At 36.5% G+C, this 23,681-nt stretch overlaps 1 protein-coding gene, 1 non-coding gene and 1 pseudogene across 3 annotated transcripts; 1 reads left to right on the top strand and 2 right to left on the bottom strand.

The window, feature by feature from the left end:
- Nucleotides 1-6,946: 6,946 nt before the first annotated feature.
- Nucleotides 6,947-10,433, bottom strand: LOC137739991 (indole-3-acetic acid-amido synthetase GH3.10-like). 2 transcript variants are annotated; one of them, XM_068479768.1, is made up of 5 exons: nucleotides 10,385-10,433; nucleotides 9,842-10,166; nucleotides 9,503-9,604; nucleotides 8,459-9,279; nucleotides 6,947-7,592 (listed from the first exon to the last, which is right to left on the bottom strand). In XM_068479768.1, the coding sequence occupies exons 2-5, from the start codon at nucleotides 10,147-10,149 to the stop codon at nucleotides 7,054-7,056; spliced, it is 1,770 nt and encodes a 589-aa protein (XP_068335869.1). In that variant the 5' UTR covers nucleotides 10,150-10,166; nucleotides 10,385-10,433; the 3' UTR covers nucleotides 6,947-7,053. The 2 variants fall into 2 exon arrangements, with proteins under 2 accessions (XP_068335869.1, XP_068335868.1); XM_068479767.1 differs by lacking the exon at nucleotides 10,385-10,433 and having other exon boundaries at nucleotides 9,842-10,343.
- Nucleotides 10,434-14,895: 4,462 nt separating this feature from the next.
- LOC137739423 (pentatricopeptide repeat-containing protein At1g03560, mitochondrial-like) lies at nucleotides 14,896-17,062 on the bottom strand (annotated as a pseudogene).
- TRNAQ-CUG (transfer RNA glutamine (anticodon CUG)) lies at nucleotides 17,055-17,126 on the top strand. Its single transcript has one exon. It is a non-coding gene; the product is annotated as a tRNA-Gln (tRNA).
- Nucleotides 17,127-23,681: the final 6,555 nt, after the last annotated feature.

The following is a 23,681-nucleotide window of genomic DNA, read 5'->3' as shown; positions in this document are numbered from 1 at the left end:
CGCCGCTAACATTCACACCTAGGCACATAAAGGGTACAATAACAAAACTATACTCATAAACGGATTTGGGACGTCAAAAAACATAAAGGAGGACCTCGAGTACCCCCACAGGCCGCCACGCGCCACCGTGGGTGGTCGGAAAAGTAGTCGAAAAATTCGCCGCTGTCGGCGCCTCGCGTGTACTCCACGTGCTAGCACCGGCAGGCACCCACGCGGCTAAGCTAAGGTTTTGACTAGGCTTGGTTCCTTGGGCCAAAGGCCCAAGCTACGCACGGCCCAAAGACCTTAGTTTGAGAGGTTCTAGGTTTAGGTTCTGTTGGGCCTTGGGCTTGAAGGCCTGGCCCAAAATAAAAGGGTTTTCAGTTTTTATAAAACTATAAATAAAAATAAATAAACTAAAAGGATTTGGGTTGGGTTGGGTTTATACGGACCGAGAGTTTAGCGGGCCAAGGCCCGAGCTGGCAAGGCTTGAAGGGCTTGGTCTTTTTGGGTTTGGGCTAAAAGGCTCGTTTGGGAAGAAGGTCGGAGCCTCTCGAGCTTCGGTCGCTGTCGAAACTCAACCCTAGGCTACAATCTAGGTACGAAAATGAAGTGCAAGGTGAGAGGAAGTGTTTTCTTACATTCGATTTACTGTGGGATGGGCGGAGGTGGCCAGGTTTAGCTCGAGAATTGCGGAGGTTCACCGTACCTTGTTTTGGGTGCTGTCTGGGTACCTCGAGGCTTTGCAGAGGCAAAGGAGAGGGATATGAGGTCCACGAGGGTGGTGGTGCTGTTGCGTCGTCGTTGGGGTGCCTTTAAGGGCATGCGTGGGTGGGTGGATTCGATCGAGGAGAGAAATGAAAATGAGAGAGTGAGAGCTGAAAGAGAGAGGGAAAGAGAGATATGGTGAGTTAGTGGGATGCCACATGGCAGGCAGGGAGTTGAGAGAATCTGGAAAGTGGATCCGGATTGGGTAGAATAGCGGAGGGTGAAAATGTAAAATTCAAAATACCTTTAAGTGAATTGTGAAATTACAATAGAATTTAGGGATGGGGTTTCACACATATAATACTACATAATAGGTTTTTTGAAAAATCTAGCATGCCTTAAAAATCATTCGTAAAACATATATGTATAAACCAGTGCTCAGTAATGGAAATATAGCCGCCCGAAGGTAAATTCGTAAAACCTCTGCAATCTCATCAATGATGTACTCAACTAGGGGTATCATAGTGGCTCGAAGGCATAACCATCACAAAGGTGAAGCTGTACGACACTGGGTTACGTCAGTGAAGAAATCATGGTCCATCACCTGAAGGTGAAGCTGTATGACTCTAAGTTATTCCAGAGAAGAGATATATGTATATGCAGTGGGTCCATCACCCGAAGGTGAAGTTGTGCGATTCTAGATTACATCAGAGAAGAAACATAGGGTCCATCACCCGAAGGTGAAGCTGTAAGACTCTGGGTTACGCTAGAGAAGAAACATATACATATAACATATCACACCGACACTAGTCCCGGGCTAGTAAAGCTGGGGGTATGTCATAAATATCATCAACTGTGTCATATGGCCATAAACGTCTACATACCTAGTTGTGTGTATGTGAGCACCAAGAACATACCTCAAAAGTCTCATATCAAAATCCAAAGCTCCGACATGCACAGATTTAGGATGAGAAAGAAATAGGGATTAAACCTAGAAGGTGGGATTTTCTGAAGAGCAAGGAAGAAGAAGAAGAGAAGAAAAAGGGATGGGGTTTTAAATGGGGAGAAGAAGAGAAACAGCACCTCAATCTACACCTCTCTCCATAGCCCGTTGTCCCATCTCTCTCTCTCTCTCTTTGCAAATCCCTAAAATCACTCGTAGAAATCCTCCCAAATCTTCTCTCTGCAATGGACCCCTCATATTTCTCTTTGCAAATCGCACAAATCCCTCCCTCCATCGCTATTTGTCTGTCTTCTTTTTCTGTCTCCCATCTATCTTTATCTCAGATGCAGCATAGCCTCCATCCCCGAAACCCTCATAGAATGACAACGAAGCCAAACTTGCCCCCAATTTGCTCAAAACATTAAAGGACAAAATTGCCCTTCCAAACACATCATCCCCACCGTCGAATTTTAACCTTTGATGGGCAGAACTGTCATTTATCGACTGAGGGTTAGATTTAGGGCTGGGCTTTTACAGAAAACCAGTGAAGCCCATGAAAAAAGGGGGAGCAACCTAAACCCAACCCAGCCACATATTTGGTCGTAGTAGTGTAAATAAGGCAAAATCAAGGGACAATAATTTGACTGTAGCTAAGCTACAATCAAATTCCTTCTCAATTTTAGAATACATAATTATGTGGGACCATAGGTTGGGAAGAGAAGAGAGGCCATACGCGGGAGAAAAACTATTTCTTTTTTTAGAAAACCTCGACGGTATGAGAGAAATTTTACTGATAACGAAAAAAGAAGTTACATCTAGTCAGGGGGACATAAAACTTACCCTTCATAATACAAGAAAAAGAAGAAAAAGAACATGAAAAAGAAGGGAGAACATAAATCTTACTCTTCTATAAACAAAATGAAAAAAGGTACAAGGAAAAGAGGGGGTACATAAAATCTAACCCCTCTAAAGCCAAACCTAAAAGGTCTAAGCCTACAAAACCAGTTGAGGAACACCACAAGGGTAGGAAAAAAAAAAAAGTGAGACAAATTTGTACGTCGAGATGCACATTAATTTGAGAGGAGGAAGCCAGGCAAACCAACATAATCCAAAAACAAAACAGCATGAACTGTCGGTGGAGGAGAATCATGCCATACCACAGTTGGAGAAAATAAACCCATATTAGCAAATTTTTCTGTGACAACATTTCCTTCCGATATATGTGAGAAGGGTAGAAAGTCATCTTTTTGAATGAGGTCCAAACAAATAGACCATTGTGTAGGAAGAGGCCAAGGATGATCAAAATCAATCGAATGGACACTTACGTGAGAGAAAATCTTATTTTCATGAGTGGTTGCACAGTTACATGATCTGATAAACGAATCCTAGAATTTGCATTGTTTGTTCTTTAAAATTGGTTTAACATTTTTCTATAGTGAGATTTTTATTTTTCAAAAATCACTTACAATTGACTAAATTTGGGAAAGAAAATTCAAACTCAAGTGGAAAAGCATTATATAATTACTTTCAACAATAATTTCAAGCTGCAGCATCAATTGAATGCAGTACCAAGATTAGCAACCAATACTCATTAGCGTCGATATCTCACCAAATAACTCACTACCCACGCCAAATGTCAACATAAATGATCATACGTTTGGAGATGGGACTAGCATTATAAATGATCATAGTACTGCAGGCCAATGCGAGCCCCATAAAAAAAAAAAACGTGAGCTGAAATCCCTATGTTTGGAGATGGGACTAGCATTATATTTAATTGTCACTAATGCACCACACGAACTCTACAAATGAATTACTCAATCATTACAAATCTATTTTCCTAAAACACTACAAAAATGAAATACAAAACGCTAATCGTACAGCCATAGAACTTGAATGTTCTTTTAAGTGTGTGTTTGGACGAAGTACTTTGAAGTTCGAAGGAACTTTACTTCTCAGTGGTGGTATTAAGTGAGGGGAGTGGCAAAGTGATTTGTTTGGCTAAAATGAGGGGGTTGAGCTATGGAACTTGTAACCTACATGTAGGTTTTATTAATCACATTCAATAGCATATATGAAAACAACTGTTCAAAAATAGAAATGATCACATGATCGTATGCTATTTTTACATCAAACACCATGTAGCTAGCTAGGCATACTTTGGAAGCTTCTTTCCTGCGCCCGTCTCTGTGATTCTTGGAGGAGCATTGTAGTGTAGTGTGTATTTTTTCAACGTAAGAGATGAGGAACATAAGGAGTCAAGGACAAACAATTGAGGTCTTTGTATCTTTTATGTTTTTTTTTCTTATTGTTTTTTTAATTTTTAATTCGATTTTCAAACCCATCAACTTCTTCCGAATCACAAGGGACATTTAGATCTAGGTACAAAAACATTCTACTTTTGAATTGAGTCCAATTCCATGTTCTTATCAATTTAGGTTTAGTTGATCTTTTCTTATTCCCGTTTTGCTCTTTATAATAAAAATGAAAATATATTTACATTTTATCCATCATTTACTCAAATTTAAATTTTAAAATCTTTAAATGTCTTGAATTTACCCAGTGCCTAAGAATTACATTGCAAAGAGATTGTTCTACTACTAGAACCCTTGGCATTTTGGTTCAGTGACCTTTCGGTCATAACATATGCATATGAGTGTAAAATCACAACTTAAGTGAACTAAAAAACATTTAAAAATCACAAACAAAAATAATATGTTTATAACAACAAAAAAAACTTTTTGATGTAGGTCGGTAATTCAATTCATCTGTGATATAAGTAGATTGGATAGTGAAGGTACAACTAACTAAAATTTTGAATAATCAAAGAGAGATTATATTTACACACCCTAAATTACTTCTCTTACAACTTTTTAATTTTTTTAATATTTTCTACACACCACTAGTACACTTGATAGAAAAATATTAAAAAATTAAAAGGGATATCACACTCCTCTTGTTTCTCCTTCACTTTTATGCTTCTTTATGTCCCTTGAACTTTCACCTTATTTTTCAATTTGTCCTTATACTATTTATTATTATTATTATTATTATTATTATTATTATTGTTAATCGATAGATTTGTTAGATTGAATGTTAGATTAAAGAGTCGACGAGATTCGAACCCAAATCGAGGTGCAAGGGCAACATTCCTTTCCTTCACTATGGTAGAGGGCTAGTTGCTCTAAACATTTGTTAATTGAGGTCCATGAGTTTAACAAAATGTGCATTATTGATATTCTCCACCGTCAACTTATGTAAAACAAATATATGTATGTATGTATGTATACGTACTATTAATCTAATGATGTGACATGTATATGAGTCTTGCATATCCAATCTAACTAAGTTTTTAGGGACCAAAACTAAACTACGATGAAAATTCAGAAACTATGCATTTGTTTAATATACGATAAAATTCAGAAACTATGCATTTGTTTAATATACAACATATATATATATATATATATATGTGTGTGTATGTACTATTAATCTGATGATGTGACACATATGAGTCCTCCATATCCAAACATAGTGTGTATATATATATGTACTATTAATGTAATGATGTGACACATGTGAGTCCTTCATATCCAAACATAGTGTGTGTGTATATATATATATGTACTATTAATCTAATGATGTGACACATGTGAGTTCTCCATATCCAATCTAACTATGTTTTTAGGGACCAAAACTAAACTATGGTGAAAATTTAGAAACTATGCATTTGTTTAATATATGACCTTTGGTTTGTATATATATGGGTACGTTTGCTTTTATAAGGAGACATGCATTTAGTTTTAAACATATACCAATGAGTTTTAGGTATGTTTTTTTTTAAAACAATTATTACGTGCATTTGTGTTTTTGCGGTACGTCTGATTTTAAACGTATCAATACCATTGTTCTAAAAATCTTTGCCTAATGTTGTTTAGGTCTCACCTAGGCGTTCGGCAGCTGGCCAACACCCCAATTAATGCATAGACGTTTGAAAATTAAAAAAGGGCGCCTAGACCTATTGAGGCGCCCACCTAGACCGCCTAACTCGCCCAGACCCGCCTAGACACTTGTTTAGGTTGCGACTTACTTAGATAGAAAATAGATAACTTTCCTTTTGCAATTTATTATTTCCAATAAATTGTAAGAGACTTATTGAACACTTAAATAAACACACATTATATGTTTACTCCCCATGTTTTCATTATGTTCCAATATTTCATAATATATATGTCATTATATTTTCTAGTTTATGATAAAATTATATATATATTAAGTATAAATAGACACTTATTTACACGAAATACAATAAATTTACTTAAATCTACCTAAGCATTAGACCCGTCGCCCAACTAGCGCTTAGCGTCTTTTAGAACCTTGATCAATACGCTTTAGGTACATTTTGTTTTAGATGGGGCCATTTTGGTTTCCAATATACATAAGATATAGTTTTGCTAAAAACTATTTTATCATTTTAGTCTAATTTTAGTTTATATTCATTAAAAGGAAGAAAAAACACTAGTACACATTAGTGCTGATGTTTTTTTTTTTTTTTTTTTTTTTTGGTGCCCTTTTCAAAAGGATACCATAGGAAATTTCATTTCATCAAGAGTTAGAATACATCGTTTCATCCATAGCCTATTCCAAGGCCTTACACTTTCTTCTACAAGTAAGTCAGTAACTACACTTGGAGTAGGAGGAGAAATATTCCATTCACAGCTTTGCCTTAGAGAGAGAGAGAGAGACCAATCCGTACGAGTCGGTGGGCAACTGAGTTTGCATTGCGGCGAGTATTGTAACAATAGCAGCTTCAATGATTGAATGGAGTAGCGATTTGATGTCCTCCACAATTTGTCTAATTGATGAAAAATTGAGAGTAGGATCCCTCAACGCCTCCACAATCTAAAGGAAATCAGTCTCAAAATAAATCTTGAAAACCCCTATCAACTGCCCAAGCCAAACCCTCCCTGAAAGCCATAGCTTCCGACTGAAGAGGAGAGAAGATATCCTCAAAATTCCCACAATTTGCTGCCACGAACACCCCTAGCTCATCCTCAAAATTCATGGTAGTGGTTGTGCTTGTTGTATACGAAGGGGTCCATTAATATTTAAATCCTAAGAAACTATACAAGTTTGAATGATAACTTTGTCAGAAACCGCGACTAACACTAATATATCCCTTATTGTTTTCTTAACAAACGGTTTTACTTTTATGTGTTATAATTTGAAGAAGTTGTCGTTTTTATCCTTCACTTATAGGAATGTCTATACATTGAATGTGCACAAAAACTCTACAAATAAATTGGCGACATTAGATAAAGTTAAACTTTATTTTGGATCCAAACTCATGATTTTGACATGTAACTTCTCTGATCCGGAAGAATTTAACCCTCCATATCCTTTTGCCAAATACAATACTGTTGCTAATTAGCATATGCAGTGCTGTAAACCCTTTTAGTGGTGCATAAATTGAGAATGCTCAAGAGCACCTTATTGCTAGTGCACCTAGGGGTCTTGAATTGGCTCAATGCCGATCCATTTCCTATGAAATATTCCAAAATTTTCTTGAACGTTCCCTTCTCCACAATCCGAAGCTCTAGAGGTCCAATCGAATTACTTCGCCTCGAGACAACGTAACCATGATCCACAAAAGATGCATCCATTTCTCTGCAACATTCACCAAGAACCCTCTCTTCAACTTCTCCTTTGATCTCCCAGTATATTATGTAGTGGCCTGGTTGGGTCAGGACATCAGCATGACTTGTGAAGTCAATCAGTTCTGCTTTGGACTTGCTCAATAGTTGAGAGCCTCTCTCCACCACCATTTGAAGGTCCTTTTCAGTGTTTTTGTCTATGTTTACTGTCAATATAAGCTTTCTCCTGCATATAAAGTTCAATTTTGGAGTTCCATTGTGGAAACCTGCCACTTCCACCACATCTCCTAGCCTGTACCTATAAAGTCCTGAAAAATATAGACAGCAAAAATACAATGTTATACAAAAAGCAATTTATAAAAAGCTAAATTTGAACTCGAATAAAAGAAAACAAGCAAAGTATCCTAGCCAATTAAAATAATTAACGTACATTAACAAATTTCGAGTCTTTTTAGAGATATAGACAAAAACAAAATTTTGCCTTTATTTCCATCTGATCAATACATCATGAAGATCCTACTAGGGATCTAGAATTCGCAATGTGGTTTGAAAAAAATGGTTTAAAATATTGGTCTATGTAGCATTTTTCTTTTGACCATGTTATTGTGGACTTAATTTTGTCTACGCACCCTATAAGTTTATAAGTGCCTAATTTTTCCAAATTGCAACTTGTGGTCCACGTGTCAAGGGAAGGGGACCAGATTTTTCCATGATTGCCGCTGATATTTAAATAGTCGACAGTCCACATGCTTTTGTTTCTTGTAGGAAGGCATGTACCAATGATCGATGCTTAAACATGTCCAATTTAAGGCTCTAAAGTGATTTTGTTATAGAGTTTACCCCAAAAAAAAAAAAAAAAAAAAAGGGATTTTGTTATAGAATGACAAGTCGCCACTTTTAAAGAGTATTTTGATAATTCAATTTTTCGCACGTGATTATTTTTGTTGGAACAACAGGTTGAGTTAGACTATTAACGATATTAAAGAAAAATTCATGCAAACCTAAAATGTACATGCTTCGACTTGGGCATTAGGGTTTTTCTATGTAGAATTAGACTATACAAAATAATTTATGGACACTAGTATGTATTTTTGTCACTTAATTTTTTTTACGGGTTTTGGTAAGAAAAAGAAAAGAATGTGAGAAACATAGAAAAACACCAGTGATTACTTACCAGTGAAAGTAGTGAGGACAATCTCATACTCTTGTCCAACCTTGACTTGTGACATTGGTACTGGTTTATCTTCTATGAAATCATCAATGACCAAATTGTAATCTTGCTTCTGTCTATGAAGTGGTATGAACTCAAAGTAGGAAAAAGTTGGCACCACTGCAAATGTCACCTCCTCCGGAGGCAAACAGGGATCCACATTCACTCCAATCCAACTCTCAGTTGATCCATATTCTGCACTTACTAGCGGCACTTCCGCAGCATATCGCCGGAGTTTTTTCAAATACGGCTGCATTGATCCTGTCATTATAGAGTACACATACTTGGCGTTGGGCCAAAGCTTGGGAATCAGACCAAACCAATCCAAATCCTCCAACTCCTCGCAACAAGCTTCAATTTTCGAAGCCAGAATTGGGTTTGGGGAGATGATATCCAAGACCGCTTTTCGCACTTTGGGGAGATTGATTCGTTTACTAAGAGTGCCGTCTCGTATGTCAATGCACAACTCCTTCCAGAGCTCTTCGAAGGCGATAAAGGACTGCACTATGCTGTACGCAAAGGTGGAGGTTATGAACTCTACTTGTTCGGAGAAGAAGAGGCCGAGGAGAAGGTGACAATATGTTGATTGCTTGCTGTCACCGCTCGAAATGACCTCTTCGGGGCTGCAAGTGAATGACTTGGTTTTTTCTTGTTTAATTTTGAATTCCGGGCTGGCGTAGTAGTGAGTTGTGGCTGTTCCTGCTGTTAATCCTCCCTTCGTTTTGAATTGTCTACTGCTGTATATGAATTCCAAGATCCTCCCTCCTCCTCTCGTCGGATAAACCCTACGATTAAGACGAAAAAAGTAAAATTACAGAGCCACGGTTAAACAAGTATAAATTAATACTTTTGGAATATTATTCTAACTAGTGCTGTTGACATATAATTGTAAATATAAAGGTTCATAACTTCATATAAATATGAAAAGCTGTAAAAATAGCTACCTACATATATGACAGTCTAATGAATTCGAATACTGGACTGAAATTTAAGAGAGAAAGTTTAAACCTTGATCTATAAGCTGCAGCCAGCCTAAAAATTTGAAGAGTGGTCTGTGAACTGTGGCGCATAAACGGTACGTACTTTTGTCTTCCTTCTGTGGTTCCAGAACTAGAGAAAATGTAACCAAAGGAGACCATTAGACCCTTCTACAAAGTGTGAACATATACAGGTAATGGTTTTATTCCTTGAATCCAATAGAACAAAAAAAATTTCTAGTTTATTCTAGCAATATTCTAATTTGACCCAAACTAGGTGGATAGATATTCAGACTTGGAAAATAAAGTATATTTACAAGGAATAATTGAAACACACCTCAACTTTAATGAATATAATTAAGAAGCTAACCTTAAGGAGAGAGTAGTTATAGGTTGTTTTGTGAGAATGGGGCCTGATTCCCCATTTGCAATTCTATGAATGTAAGGCTCTAAATCTGCATGTGAAGCAAGAGGCACCAAAGAAGTGTAGAGTGATTCCAACAGACACGCATCTACCTCTTGGATTTCGATGTCCCCCAACCATTTCTTGAGATATTCCACTTCGAAATTCAGTTCAAGTATCCGCCGGAGCGTCTGCGTTTGAACTGAACCTGCCTTCTCCGTCACGTCCTCAAACCACCTAACGATATCGTCTTCTCCACACACAGATGGTTCCATTGGAGAAGTTTTTGTGGCTGCTGGGTTTTCAGAAGAGGAAATAATGCATAAAAAAATAATAACAAAGAACAAAGTCGTTACAGCTTACAATTTTTAGTGGGGGCATACTAAATTTGTAGCATGTAGTGTATGATTATATAGTCCACAACATATATTCAGAAACAACCACAATATATATTCAAAAATCAACCAATCTATCCATGAAACCTGTCGTTTATTCAAAAATTTAACCAACCTTCTAATGTTGGTTGCACAACTCTCTCTCTCTCTCTCTCTCTCTCTCTCTCTCTCTCTCTCTCTCTCTCTCTACTCCATCGATCTTAGAATTGTACGATGGTTTGTAAACCACACCTACAGAGTGTCATCCTTTTCAGGAGAGAGAGAGAGAGAGAGAGAGAGAGAGAGAGAGATTTTTGAACGATAAGACATGAGGACAAGGGTTGCAGGGGACCAAGTCAATCAGCAAAATTGACAGCTAGGTTTACAGCACCATGCTCTAGCTATTTCCCCTTCTGTTAAAAGGATTTTATGACATTGTGGCACAGATGTAGGTGGACACTAAATCAATTATTTCGCAGCGAATATATCATTACGTGAGTGTCTTAGTTATAAGATAATGAGTGAGACATTGCACTGACTTGAAGATATATATCGATGATATTGAAGATTTTCTACAATATGACATAAGGATAAATGATGAACACCCTGCTTAACTACCATGACAACTCCATTGATCAAATCTACAAGTCACTTAAATCTATTATAGTCAAGTAGTTTAATGTCACTCAAACAAGTATATATATTATCAAATCTAGGGTTTAGGGTTCCCTTCTCGACTAGCTAGTCGACAACCCACAATTACTAGGATAGAAGATCAAGACAATGCAATTTAAAATCATGGAACGGAAAATAGTTATATTCACACATCTAGTTTATTTCTTATTCTTCTTTAAATTATCCACGGAAGACTAGAACATCAAAAATTGATAAGCATGAAAATCGTACTCTCATTAGAGTATGCTTAGGATCCCAATCTTTTTTTCATTATATTCTTCAATTATCCTTTGATTTGTCCATCCAAAACTAGAAATACAAAATAAAATAGGGAATTTTAACGAAAAATCCGTGGTATTATTCATTTTAATGAAAAATCATATTTTTACACTAAAAAGTCAAACATGGTACTATTCACTTTACCATTTATTTTGTCTTTATCATTAAATCTCAAAGTTTTCAAGCTATTTTCATTAGTTTTCCTAATAAAATAACGATAATGGAGAAATAACAAATTGGAAATACAAACACTTCCCGCATTAGTGCAGATTATGGTGTAGTGTCCCACGTTTCTTGGTGGATAATCCACAACTGTTGTGGTTAAAGCTTCAATTCTCGGTTGGTCCCTGCCTCCTAAATGTGCTTAGTGCTTAGGACCGTTTATATCTTCATCAACATACACAAATTAATTTTGTAGCTTCATTTTCTCCATGTCACATCACTATTTGTGGTCATGTGCACACCTGTTAAAGCCTGATGCAATTGATATAGTCCAGAAGATATATTATTTTTGAAGAATTTAGTTGTGATGAATTTAATCAAGCATCTGAGTGTCAGTTTAGGAGCCACTCAATCAGAAGCCATAATCCTTTTTCAGATCATGTGGGGTTTCAATTTTGCTCGAGAGAAACTTCTGTAAGATCACTCAAATCAAGTTATCTATAAAATCATTCTCACAAAAATAAACCTCCTTCCGAATAGTTTCACTTGATATAATAATAAACCCAATGATTAATTAAAAAGGTGTTAATGAACTTTGATTAGTTGATAAAATCTCTTGATGTAATACTCTGCCTAAAGTCGCTTTGTGATTTAAGATGTGATGTTTACCTTTGTTCCCTCTCACTTTTATCTCTTCGTTTACGATTTGGCTCAAAGCATATTGCTTTTAGCTTTGCTGTAATCTGGCTTCCCCGAGCCTATTAAGGGTCTTATCATGTTATAATTACAAATCATTAGTAATTAAGTAGAGCAATAGAGTGATTTGTTCTAAATTCCCTCTCATAACATGTAAGTGAAATCATCTTGTATCAGTAGATATAGTTAGGACCAATTCATACGAAAGAACATTACGCAAACTCTTGCAAGAAATAAAAGGACAAGTTCTTCAATTTCAACTAGTTTTCTGCAAGAACATCATTAAGAATGAACAGATTTTAATATAATGACATTACTGATGGGAGAATCATCAATTAGATACACGAAATTAACGTGACCATTTGTATGGTTGATATTATTCATTTGCAATTTGCCACTAGCTGGTGACTCACTTGTTGTATGCTACTGTCCAGAGATGTCACTAGCAAGCACCGACTTTTATTTGTCCAAGAGTTGATACTTCATTTTGTTCCAAGGGAAAAGGGGCACTTTGTTCCAAGGGAAAAGGGGGTGGGTGCTACAAAGAGGATGACAGCGAAGAAGAAACAATATATTTGCCAATATGAAGAATCAGAACAGAAGATACAACAACAACAATAAAATCTTATTCTACTATGTATGGTCGATTGTATGAATCTTGGAATGTCACTGCGCTTGGCTTTGTGCCTTCCAATCAGAACAAAAGATAAAGCGCATAAATGTACCTTATTACAGATGACATTAGTCAACAAAAGAATGGACTACGAGTTCAGCTCCATTCTATGTTATATGTGAATCCCTCTGCATTGCAAAACCCGAAAGTTCTAACACTGCAAAGTTTTTCAGTTAGCAGTTTAATCACATTTGGTGCAAGAAAACAGCAGGGAAAAACAAAAAATACAAAAAAAACAGAAAAATAAAATTTGAAAAGGATTCAAACCAGATGACCAAAATTATAAGAGAGTAGTATTTTCTCCCTTCCTATTCTCATCCCCTTCCCTTCCCTCTTCTTACACATTGGTTTTTGTCTTATTGTCTCTATCAAAAAATAATATAAGATATTAACGTAGTTTAATCGTGACCATTCAAATAGGAAAAAAAGGAATAAGAGAGATATTAAGAGGGGAAAAAAATACTCCTTCAATTCAAAGGACATCAAGATAAAAAGCCACATTCAAACAACAAAGGACAAATGCACAAAGTAGAGGCTTAGAAAGAGAAGCATCTTTGCAAATGATGAAAGTAACCGCTGATACGAGTAGGGTATATACCAGACTTTGGCCTATAAGAATCTCTACACTGCCTTCAACTTGCTCTCGGGGACCCATCCTTTATCCCGGTTTCATCAAAGCATCAGTGTAGACTGTAGATGCTCGCTGTGGCATAGCCACAAAAATATCCGGGCTGAAGGTTTGATTTTGACAGGGATTCAAAGGGAACACACAGATTGATAACTGTACTCCTTGGGGTATGGGCCTTCGCCTGCAGGAGCAATAAGTCTCATAACTTCAGTACAGTTGCAACTTGCAATACAAACTAGCCTTCTCTTTCACTAGTTCAAAATGGATGGTAACTTTGTTCTTTACCATTGTTTATGCATTTTTTGAGTTTTCTGTTATCCATTGTTCTTTACTAGTTCAAAACGGATGATAACGGAAAAGCGATTAACTATAAAATACACCCATGCACAAATATGAAGGTTCCCATACACTTTTTAAGGACTCCTACACTAAGTCGAATGGGAACCTTCATATTTGTGCTTTTTTTAAGCTTAAAGATTTCTAGCACTAGCAGTAAAAGCGATTAACTATAAAATACCCTGAAAATGAAATGGCACCAAGGCGGAATGAACACCACGACAAGAAATTAATTTGGAAGTATAATTCTTAGAATAGGTAAAACTTAGGAAGCAATATAATTCTTATAATTCTTGGAAATATATTACTCAGTTGAGTTGCTTTTTCAAGAGTTTATACTATCCCCGTCTGGTTGAATCTTCACTCTGCAATTTTATTATTTAAGAAACCTTGAAGAGCTAAAGTTTCTAACAGTCATTGATGGAACGTTGAAAATCACCTACAATTCTTCTTCTTTTTTAACTTTCTCGGGTGGTGGGTGGATTGTAGACCCCCGTGAGGAGGAGGATAACAACTCGATTCATTATTTACCCTGTCGAATATGCAGGTCAATATTAGGTCATTTTAACCTTTGATTCCCTCCAGAGTCCAGACTAAAGCTACCTAAGGACCAATCCAAAGTTCTTGAATATGACAGTTTTTACCAGACATATTACTAAGCTACTTCTCTTCAAAATGTCGAAAGAGGTTCCAAGTTCAATTTTCCCCCTCGCCCTTGATCAAAAAGGAAAAAGGATTAGATTTTTCCCGCAAAATTTTTATTAGGATGAACTGCCAATTTAGGTCATGAATTATCACCTCGGTGAAAATTATGTCCTTGAATTATAAAAATTTGCCAATTACATCTCTAACATTATATTCGAAGCTACTATATTCAATTTTCTGTCAATTTAAGTCGCATTACTTGCATGTGAAACACATTGAAGGATAGATTGATAGTTTTTCATAAAGAAATAGTGTTAATTAACTTCGGATGGTAAATTAGACGTTAGATTCGCAACCTATATGAAATGTTAAGGGCTTATAGGTTAGAAAATGACAGTATTATACTCTAAAGTGTGTCAAGTAATTTAAGTTGACAAAAAATTGAATAAAATAACTTTGAATATAATAGTAGTGATGAAATTAGAAATCTTCACTCTGCAATAAATTGAATGGTATAATATACGAGGATTGGAGAATGAACATCAATTCTACATCTTTTGATGGTAAGCGAAATCTGGTGCCATCTTTGAATTAGCTAAACAAAGTTTCTTAGAAATACAGATTTATTAAGACTTAAACTGTAAAAGAGAATTCGGAACTCCACTCGCCTTTTGAGGCTACCCATTCGGTCATACCCAATACCTATCTTACTATGCATCAACTTCATAGCTAAATCTGCATTGCCAGCTTTCCTCAAGGCATTGATTAGAACAGTTCGGATTCGTCCTGGTATTTCCCTACCTGTGTCCACAATTCCATCGGTCAAGTTGCAAGCTTCCTTGACACGACCAGCTTTGGATAACGCATTGATCATATCTTCAAAAGCTGTCTCAGGAATTACACCCATTGGCGCTAGCTCATCCAAAATCTTGCAGGCTCTGGCTACCTTGCCTGAGATACAAACCCAAATAGAGAGGGCCCTGAAGGAAGCAACATTCGGTGTGATGCTCTTATCAATCATCGTGTGCCAGAGCTTCAATGCCTCTTCATTTCTGTGCCCTTAAAATGTCCGCTGATGAGTATTGGGTATGTATAAACCATCTGATCACAACCTTCCTTTTCCATTTTCTTAAAGAGTGCCAATGCTTCATCAGTTTTTCCACATTTAGCTAGGGCGTCGATAAGGGCATTATAGCAATATGAATCATGTGGACATCCCTTCACCACCATCTTATCAAAGAGCCTTTCAGCCTCATCAAGCCTCCCTGCCTTTCCAAGACCGTCGATTAGACTAGGATAAAACATAGCGTTAATGTCATCCCTCTGCCTTCACAAACTCAAAGTACTCCATTGCTTCCTCCACCCTCCCACTCTTACACAATCCATTGACAATAACCCCGTAAGTGACCTCATCTGGTTCAAGTCCCTCATTTTTTATCCTCTCAAAAAGTTTCATTGCCTCTTCAATGCTCCCACATTTCGCATACGAATCAATCAATGCTGTATAGTTTGCCACATTGGTTTTACATCCCTTCGAATCATATCTTCAAAAACAGCATATGCTTCCTCACATTTCCCTCCTCTGCAAAGCCGTTGATCACTAAACTATATGCATGAGACGGAATTTCAAGTCCTTTCTCTTCCATTTCTTGGTAAAGACCCAAACACGAATCAACATCTCCTTCTGAATAACACCCCTGTATTGAAGTCATATAAGTAATCTTATCAGGTTCCACATTCCTCCCCTCCAGAGCTCTAAACTTCTCCATTGCTTTCTGGGTTTTCCCTCCCTTACAATAACCTTTGATCATTGTATTATAAATCATAATGTCCGGTGCAATTTTCCCGCCTTCCATAACCTCAAAAACCCGCTCAGCTGATTCAATAAACATCAAATTCACCAAACCATTCAATAGAAAGTTATAAGCATACAAACTAGGCTCAATCCCAATCTTCTTCATTCTACGCCAAACCCATAACAGCTCATCAACCATCCCAAGACATCCAAAGCTTTTAATCAAAGATTTCGCTGCCCGAGAAGTCATCAAAAAGTTCATTTCTTTAAGCTTAACAAGAACGCATCGAATGTGGTCCAAATCACACCACACGCATATAAAAGTTCAATCAAAGACTCATAGCATTCAAGCTTCTGATGATATTTCCTCTGCCTACCAGCCCAACCAAAGAACCGCAATGCAGTTTTCCCACGAAGCTCAACAGATTTCAATACATACGAAACAAAATTAGGAGACAATTTGATCAAGAATGTGCGATAGTAAGAGTCTAAATTGGCCTCCATCGTTGGAGACCCATCTAAAAGATTGAGAATTTGAGCGACCAACCGAGATGGTTCGAAGTTTTGTGTGTTTGATACTACGTCAGTGACGTCATTGAAAGGTTCTACCCATTCGGGAGGAGGGAGAGAGTTGGTGAAAACCCACCTGGGATTTGAGCTGAAACTTGACGCCGACTAAGAATTCGAAGCTTCTGATGAAGACCCGCCATTTTTGTACGGACGGGGAGGTCTTGCAGGAAGAATACGGGCTGCTGAGAGAGAAAAGGGAGGTCTCAGCAGGGTTCTTCTCGTCATGGTTTTCGGTGTTCTGTTCGCCTGTGTGCTTAGCGAGTGGAGCTGAAAGCCTGAAACGGTGAATGGTGAAGCTTGAAGTTGGAGTGTATATTAAAATCCAGCTCAAAGATTATACCGGCAACGGTCCCATGGTCTAGTGGTTAGGACATTGGACTCTGAATCCAGTAACCCGAGTTCAAATCTCGGTGGGACCTTTTTACATTTGTAGTAGTGCATTTTTCTTCTTTTTATTTTTTTTTTTGGGTTGGTTGCTTACAGAAATTTATTTGGGCTTTTTACTTCCTTTTATTTTTCAACCTTCAGGTATTCATAAGCCCAGTTACCGCGTGCTGGGCTTTGTTTCTGGTTGTTTACAAACTAATATAGGCTTATTTTTAGCTTTTCGATCCCACTTTGCCTCATAAAACTTAAAAGTCGCTACTTTGCTCTGTATAATTCTTGATTTTGATCTCAATTTGTCCCTTGAAACTCAAAAGTCTCCACTTTGTTCCCTGGAACTTGATTTCGATCTCGCTTTGCCCTTGAAACTCAATATTCACTCCACTTTGGTTTGTTTCTATTTATTCTGTTAAGTCTACTCATGTGACACAATTAAGGTCCACTTATGGCTGACGTGGCACAACTATAAAAGCTCACATATCCAATAAATTGGTGCGACATAGATTGACACAAAAAAATAAAATATATTTTCAAACATTGTATATTTAAAAAAGGAAAAGTAAGAAAAATAGCAAAAACAATTCCTGGATTTTATCTCTTTGACCCTTCTCTGTAATCATTGTCCATATATTCATCCCTTCCCCCTCCATCTTCGGCCACCTTTTTATTAGATTCATTGATTTCGTTATTTTTTATGTTTTTATGTTCTTAATGGAGGTGACTGGTCAAAAGAGAAGATGGTTCTTTTTCCTTCTTTACTATTCATTTATTTCAGGGGAAAATTTAGCATATTACCAATTCTAAAGTTTAAATGGATGAACTTACTTTAAAAAATAGAAACAAGGTAATCTACAAAGAATTTTGAGTTTTAAGAAGTAAAATGACAAGTTTTGAGTTTTAATGAGTAAAATTGCGAGTTTTGAGTTTCAGTGAGCAAAGTGAAATCAAAATCTAGTTTCAATGAGTAAAGTGTCGACTCTTGAGGTTAAGAGAGTAAAATGGAATCGAAATCGAGTTCCAATGCTCAAAATAAGCCAATAATATATGCATGGTTTTACTAACTTTTCGTCTTTCTTCGATTCTCACTCTGTTTCCTCAACTCTAGTTCTTATGTTTGATTGCCTCTTTTGATTGAAGGGGTTGGACAAGGAAAGAAAGATAGTAAGATTACATAACAATTCCAGATTATCGTGAGTACTGTGCTTTTTTTTCTTTTTTTTTTTAAAAAAAGGTGGCAAGTTAAGGTTAACTACCCTTTATGGATCCGGAGAGGTTATGAGAGATTTCAATTTGTCCGAGATCACAATTAAGTAGACTCACAGGCTTGAAGCATCGAATTCAAAACCTCTTATATTTTTTTATTTGATAAAGAACAGCAGTTCGCTTTCTTACTACTAGACCACTTGAAGTGGTTGTGAGTGCTGTGCTTTGAACTTGCATATATTATTTGTGGTTGTTGGATTTGACACTGGTGCGTACAACGCCGAAATGTATAATTGTTACTTGTCGTTTAATTAGTCTACATTAATCCACATGGATCACGACCAAGGTACGTACGTACTAGTAAAGCCGAAAATTTTATATCGGGGGACTATAGAAGTAAAGAAGACAAATTGAATCAGACCTGCAGGCACACAATACAAATTGGGACTTTTCTTTCAACATGATTAAGAATATTGTTTAAGACCATTATTAGGTTTACATTAATTAACCTCATGCAAGTAATCGGGATTAGACAGATTGCTGCTTTAGTCTCAATCCTCGCATTTGTAGGCCGCTGTGGTCATAAATCATCTAGGAGAATCCTCGTTGGATTATCTTTGTGAGAATTTTGAGGATCATTCAATAACATTCGTTCATCGTATATCGTGCGGTTAGACATCATTGTAAATTTTTTTATTTAAAATTGAATATAAACAGTACATGACAACAATTGACGCTCGATATACGATAAACAAATATGATTTAAGGATTCTTGGGATCCTCACAAAGAGGATTCGATGAGGATCCTCTCTCATAAATCATGGACCATCTCAGTATTCAGACTAGTTGTGTTTGTTTTGGGCAAACACGTGTGTATTTGCTCGATCTCGGATATTACGGCTACCATGTACTACATATTTAGTAAACACGAAATTTTTGTGATAAGTGAAAGAAGAACATGAGTAAACGTAATAAATTTTGTATTAATGAAGGTCTAGGGTTATAATCTCTAACACAGAAATTTAATCATCTGATTCGATCTTTGAAAATGTAAAGTTTACGTGTAGCGTGGTTGATCAAAGATTGATGTGTTACCACGTTGAAAAGTTCATACGGTACCATTTGGTATGCAGACGGGACAGAACGGAATAGGACGGGACAGAACGGAGCGGAATGAAGATTTCATGATATGTTTGGTATGCACAGGACGAAACGGAAGGGTTGTTCCGTTTTACGTTTGGTAAGCGCAAGACGGAACGGAACCAAAAGATTAAATGATTAAATTAGCCTTGTTCCGTCTGTTATTTGGTGTAGAAAGAAGACTAGCGGCATTGCAGTTCTGCCTGGACGCAGTCATCAAGTAAACATTGTTATGCTGTATAAACAAGTAGCTCACGCCATTAACATGAACAACTGGATCATGAGACTCCGGATCAACCTGAACCGCATCTCAACAAGCATGGAAAGAAAAACAAAATGCCACTATCAATTTCTACTCTCACAAAACAGATCAAATCCAAATTTGCAGGGGAATAATTCATCAACAAGCGACAATTCAGTTTCGTTTTCCTTCGTTTTCTCGGCAACCAATCAGTTCCCCAAACAATTACAAGATAAAAAACACAGAAATTCTGGGAATGGAGGTGTTAGGGTTCCAGATTCTTTTAATTTCTTTCTCTTCAAATCAAACACAGAAAAATCCCAAATTGTTTTTTTTTTTTTGAGGTTTTTTGAAATAGATCCTAATAACTAAAAATTGGACCTATTTCAAAAGTCAAAAATTACTAAAAATTGGACCTATTTCAAAATGTAGTCTATAAAATTGGATCTATTTCAAATTTTCCCTCTTTTTTTTTTTTTTTTTTTCAATTTACAAAGGCTTCGTGGGATCGTCGGATCTGCAAATTCATTTCAATCAATTTCTGCTGCTTCGTCATCGTCTTCCCTGCAGCGTCGTCATCATCCTCCGTGCAGCGTCCTCGTCGTCGTCGGCCTAGCTATGGTGACGGCACCGAAGAAGAAGTTGCAGCCATGGTTGGGTTCGGATGGGTTTGTTGGGATTGGGTTAGCAGTTGGGTTGCTGGGTTTGTGGTGGAGGAAAAGGAGGCTACAAGAGAGACGAGGGTAGAAGAGAGGGAGGTTACAGGAGAGAAAGGGAGGTAGACAATGTAATTAATGAAAAAGAAGAGGGGTATTGTTGTTCAAAAAAATACAATTTTGTGTTCCGCGGGGTGAAACGAGTCGTTCCATGGGGGAAAGGTGGAATGAAAAAGTGACCAAAATCCATTCCACGGGACAGCGCGTTCCATGATTTTTAGGCACACCAAACATAGAACGGAACGCCTTATCCCATTACATTTCGTCCCGTCCCACGTACCAAGCATTACCTATATGTCGGCCAGCTGCCCTCAGCCCTGGGGCATCAATTTTTATTTTATTTATTTTTTGTACTAAACGGCAGTATTAACTCATGTTATAATAGTTTAATAATTTAGTTTTTTTTTTTTTTGTCGAATTAGTAATACTATATCTTAGATTCATGAAATTCAACCTTGTGCAAGCTCGTGGATTAATTAGTATACTAATTCAAATAGTGTGGTAGAAGTTTAGGATACTTACCCTTTTTTAATTGGGTTTTAGTAATGATTAATTAAAAGTCAATAATAGTTCCGATGAGAAGAAAATTTAAATCTAACAGAGCGATTTTGTATTCACCAAGTGATGTTATTTATTAGACACAAAATACTGATACATTTATTTATACATTTTTAAATACAAGCGAGTACAATATACAATGACATGCTATATAAAAAAATGTATAAACAAGTGAGTCAATTTTGTTTTTGTAAATTATTTTTTGGTAGCGATGAGATCATTGTCTCACCATCTTTATGTGAATTATATATGTAGAAATTATAATCAAAACTCACAATAAGAATCAAAGGACAATTAGAACTGCCATGCTTAAATAGGAAGTCAAGATTGAGTATTACGACCGGCCATCATATCTCCATTATGATGAGTTCATCTTTATCTTTAGCCATGTCACCGAGAGAAGAAAAAAAAAAAAATATATATATATATATATATATGAGTTCATCTTTATCAAAAATATCCTTAAAACTATCCTGGTACTATATTGCCCCCACATAGACAGAGAAGTCACCACAAAATATGATGGAGATGAGAAGTCACCTCATAGAATTGATGGCCAGTCTGCAGACATAATGTTATTAACTGCTTTGGGTTGTTAGGTAGTTAGGAGCTTACTTACTCATGTTTCCTAGTTACAATAAATAGTAGGAGAGTCACAGTTGTAAACATCTTTTAATACAAGTACAACATACAGAAATTACATCGTTCTCTCTCTAAATTATTACCACGTCTCTAAGATTTCTTCACATTTTCTTTACTGTTGGTTTGTTAAGAAATGGGAAAGGGCCGAAAAGTTAATCTATAAGAGACGAGACTTAATCAGTTAAAAATTAAGTCATGACAAAGATGAGACATTATTCAACTTAAATTATGAGATGATCGTGTTCGTGTAAGTTTGATATGAACATGTAATATGGGTTTCTTATTAACTACATTTAGAAAAATCAAGAATAATGATGAATTGAGAAAGATCGAGAACTAGAGAGAAAGTTTAGAGAGAGAACTGGAGAGAAAATTTAGAGAGAAATGAGGCTTCTATATTTATGAGAAAATGATTAACTAACTACATTTGTGAGTTGCCATTCCTAATATATGAGCTTAACAACCTAACAAATATTCTAACAATTTTGACTGACATGGCAGTGATAATATAACAACCAATGATCATAAAACATCCATCTTCATTTCTCTCTTTGCACCCTCCACTTGGAGGCTTGATCTGAACGTGAAGTAGGGTTAAAACTTGATGTACATTAAATGGTAAAGTGTATAAAAGATTAAGTCGAAATGCATTGCGGATTTGAGCTTTGATGTCCAATGCGAGGCCATGAACCATCATTTCAAAGAGAATAGTGACACGAGTCAAACTCAACGTTTTGTTGTGATGTATGGGACGTATTAATTAGCGAATTCTATTGTTTGCTAGCACAAAATGGGATTTTAATATTTTAGGACCCTTTTTATTATTTTGTTAATTCATTTCCAATTAGGATTCTTAGGAATTTTTGGGTTTTTAAGTTATATTATGGCTGATGAGGCTTTGCCCCCTCTACCACCCCCTAGTGTAGATAACATCGTTTATTTAAAAAAATAGGTCATCTTATCCTTTAGTTTGTTATCTTTTATATTATCAATCAAGCTTTATGTTTTTTCACATTCTTTTTGGGAATTCCAGTATTATTGTTCATTAACAACTTAAAGTACAACAATAAGGGAAGAATCAATTAATACTTACTTAAAAGGCCAAACCACAAGGGCAACCCACGTTTCTATCACAATTTTGTTTTGAAGAAGCTAATTAATTAAAGGGGCCAACCATGAGGGCATCTCCCCCTAGCAGGGTACACACGGTTGTGGATGGATTAAATGGTGGTAAATTAGGTTTTGAGAACTGGACACGAATGTATGTGATTCACACATGGTTCCCCTTGCAGAGCACACACCATTGTGGATTCATAAAACATCTGTCTTCATTTCTCTCTTTGCACTCTTCACTTGGAGGCTCAATCTGAACGTGAAGTAGGGTTAAAACTTGATGTACATTAAATGGTAAAGTGTATAAAAGATTAAGTCGAAATGCACAGATGAGTTCAAAAGAACAAAGCATTGTGGATTTGAGCTTTGATGTCCAATGCGAGGCCATGAACCATAATTTCAAAGAGAACAGTGACACGAGTCAAACTCAATGTTTTGTTGTGATGTATGAGACGTATTAATTAGCCGAATTCTATTGTTTGCTAGCACAAAATGGGATTTTAATATTTTAGGACCCTTTTTATTATTTTGTTAATTCATTTCCAATTAGGATTCTTAGGAATTTTTATATTATGGCTGATGAGGCTTTGCCCCCTTCACCACCCCCTAGTGTAGATAATATCATTTGTTTAAAAAAAAGTTGTATTATAAAGAGGTCATCTTATCCTTTAGTTTGTTATCTTTTATATTATCAATCAAGCCTTATGTTTTTTCACATTCTTTTTGGGAATTCCAGTATTATTGTTCATTAACAACTTAAAGTACAACAATAAGGGAAGAAGCAATTAATACTTACTTAAAAGGCCAAACCACAAGGGCAACCCACGTTTCTATCACAATTTTGTTTTGGTAAAAGTACAAGAAGCTAATTAATTAAAGGGGCCAACCATGAGGGCATCTCCCCTTAGCAGGGTACACACGGTTGTGGATGGATTAAATGGTGGTAAATTAGGTTTTGAGAACTGGACACGAATGTA

The sequence above is a fragment of the Pyrus communis genome, chromosome 7 (assembly GCF_963583255.1).
Source record: "Pyrus communis chromosome 7, drPyrComm1.1, whole genome shotgun sequence".
Lineage (NCBI taxonomy): Eukaryota > Viridiplantae > Streptophyta > Magnoliopsida > Rosales > Rosaceae > Pyrus > Pyrus communis.
This window is presented reverse-complemented; position numbering and strand designations above follow the sequence as displayed.

Coding starts and splice junctions, on each gene's coding strand:
- LOC137739991 (XM_068479768.1), bottom strand. CDS start 10,149: ATGGAACCATCTGTGTGTGGAGAAGACGATATCGTTAGGTGGTTTGAG. Junction 9,280..9,502: donor GCTGCAGCTTATAGATCAAG/GTTTAAACTTTC, acceptor TCTTAATCGTAG/GGTTTATCCGACGAGAGGAG. Junction 7,593..8,458: donor TGTCCTCACTACTTTCACTG/GTAAGTAATCAC, acceptor TATATTTTTCAG/GACTTTATAGGTACAGGCTA.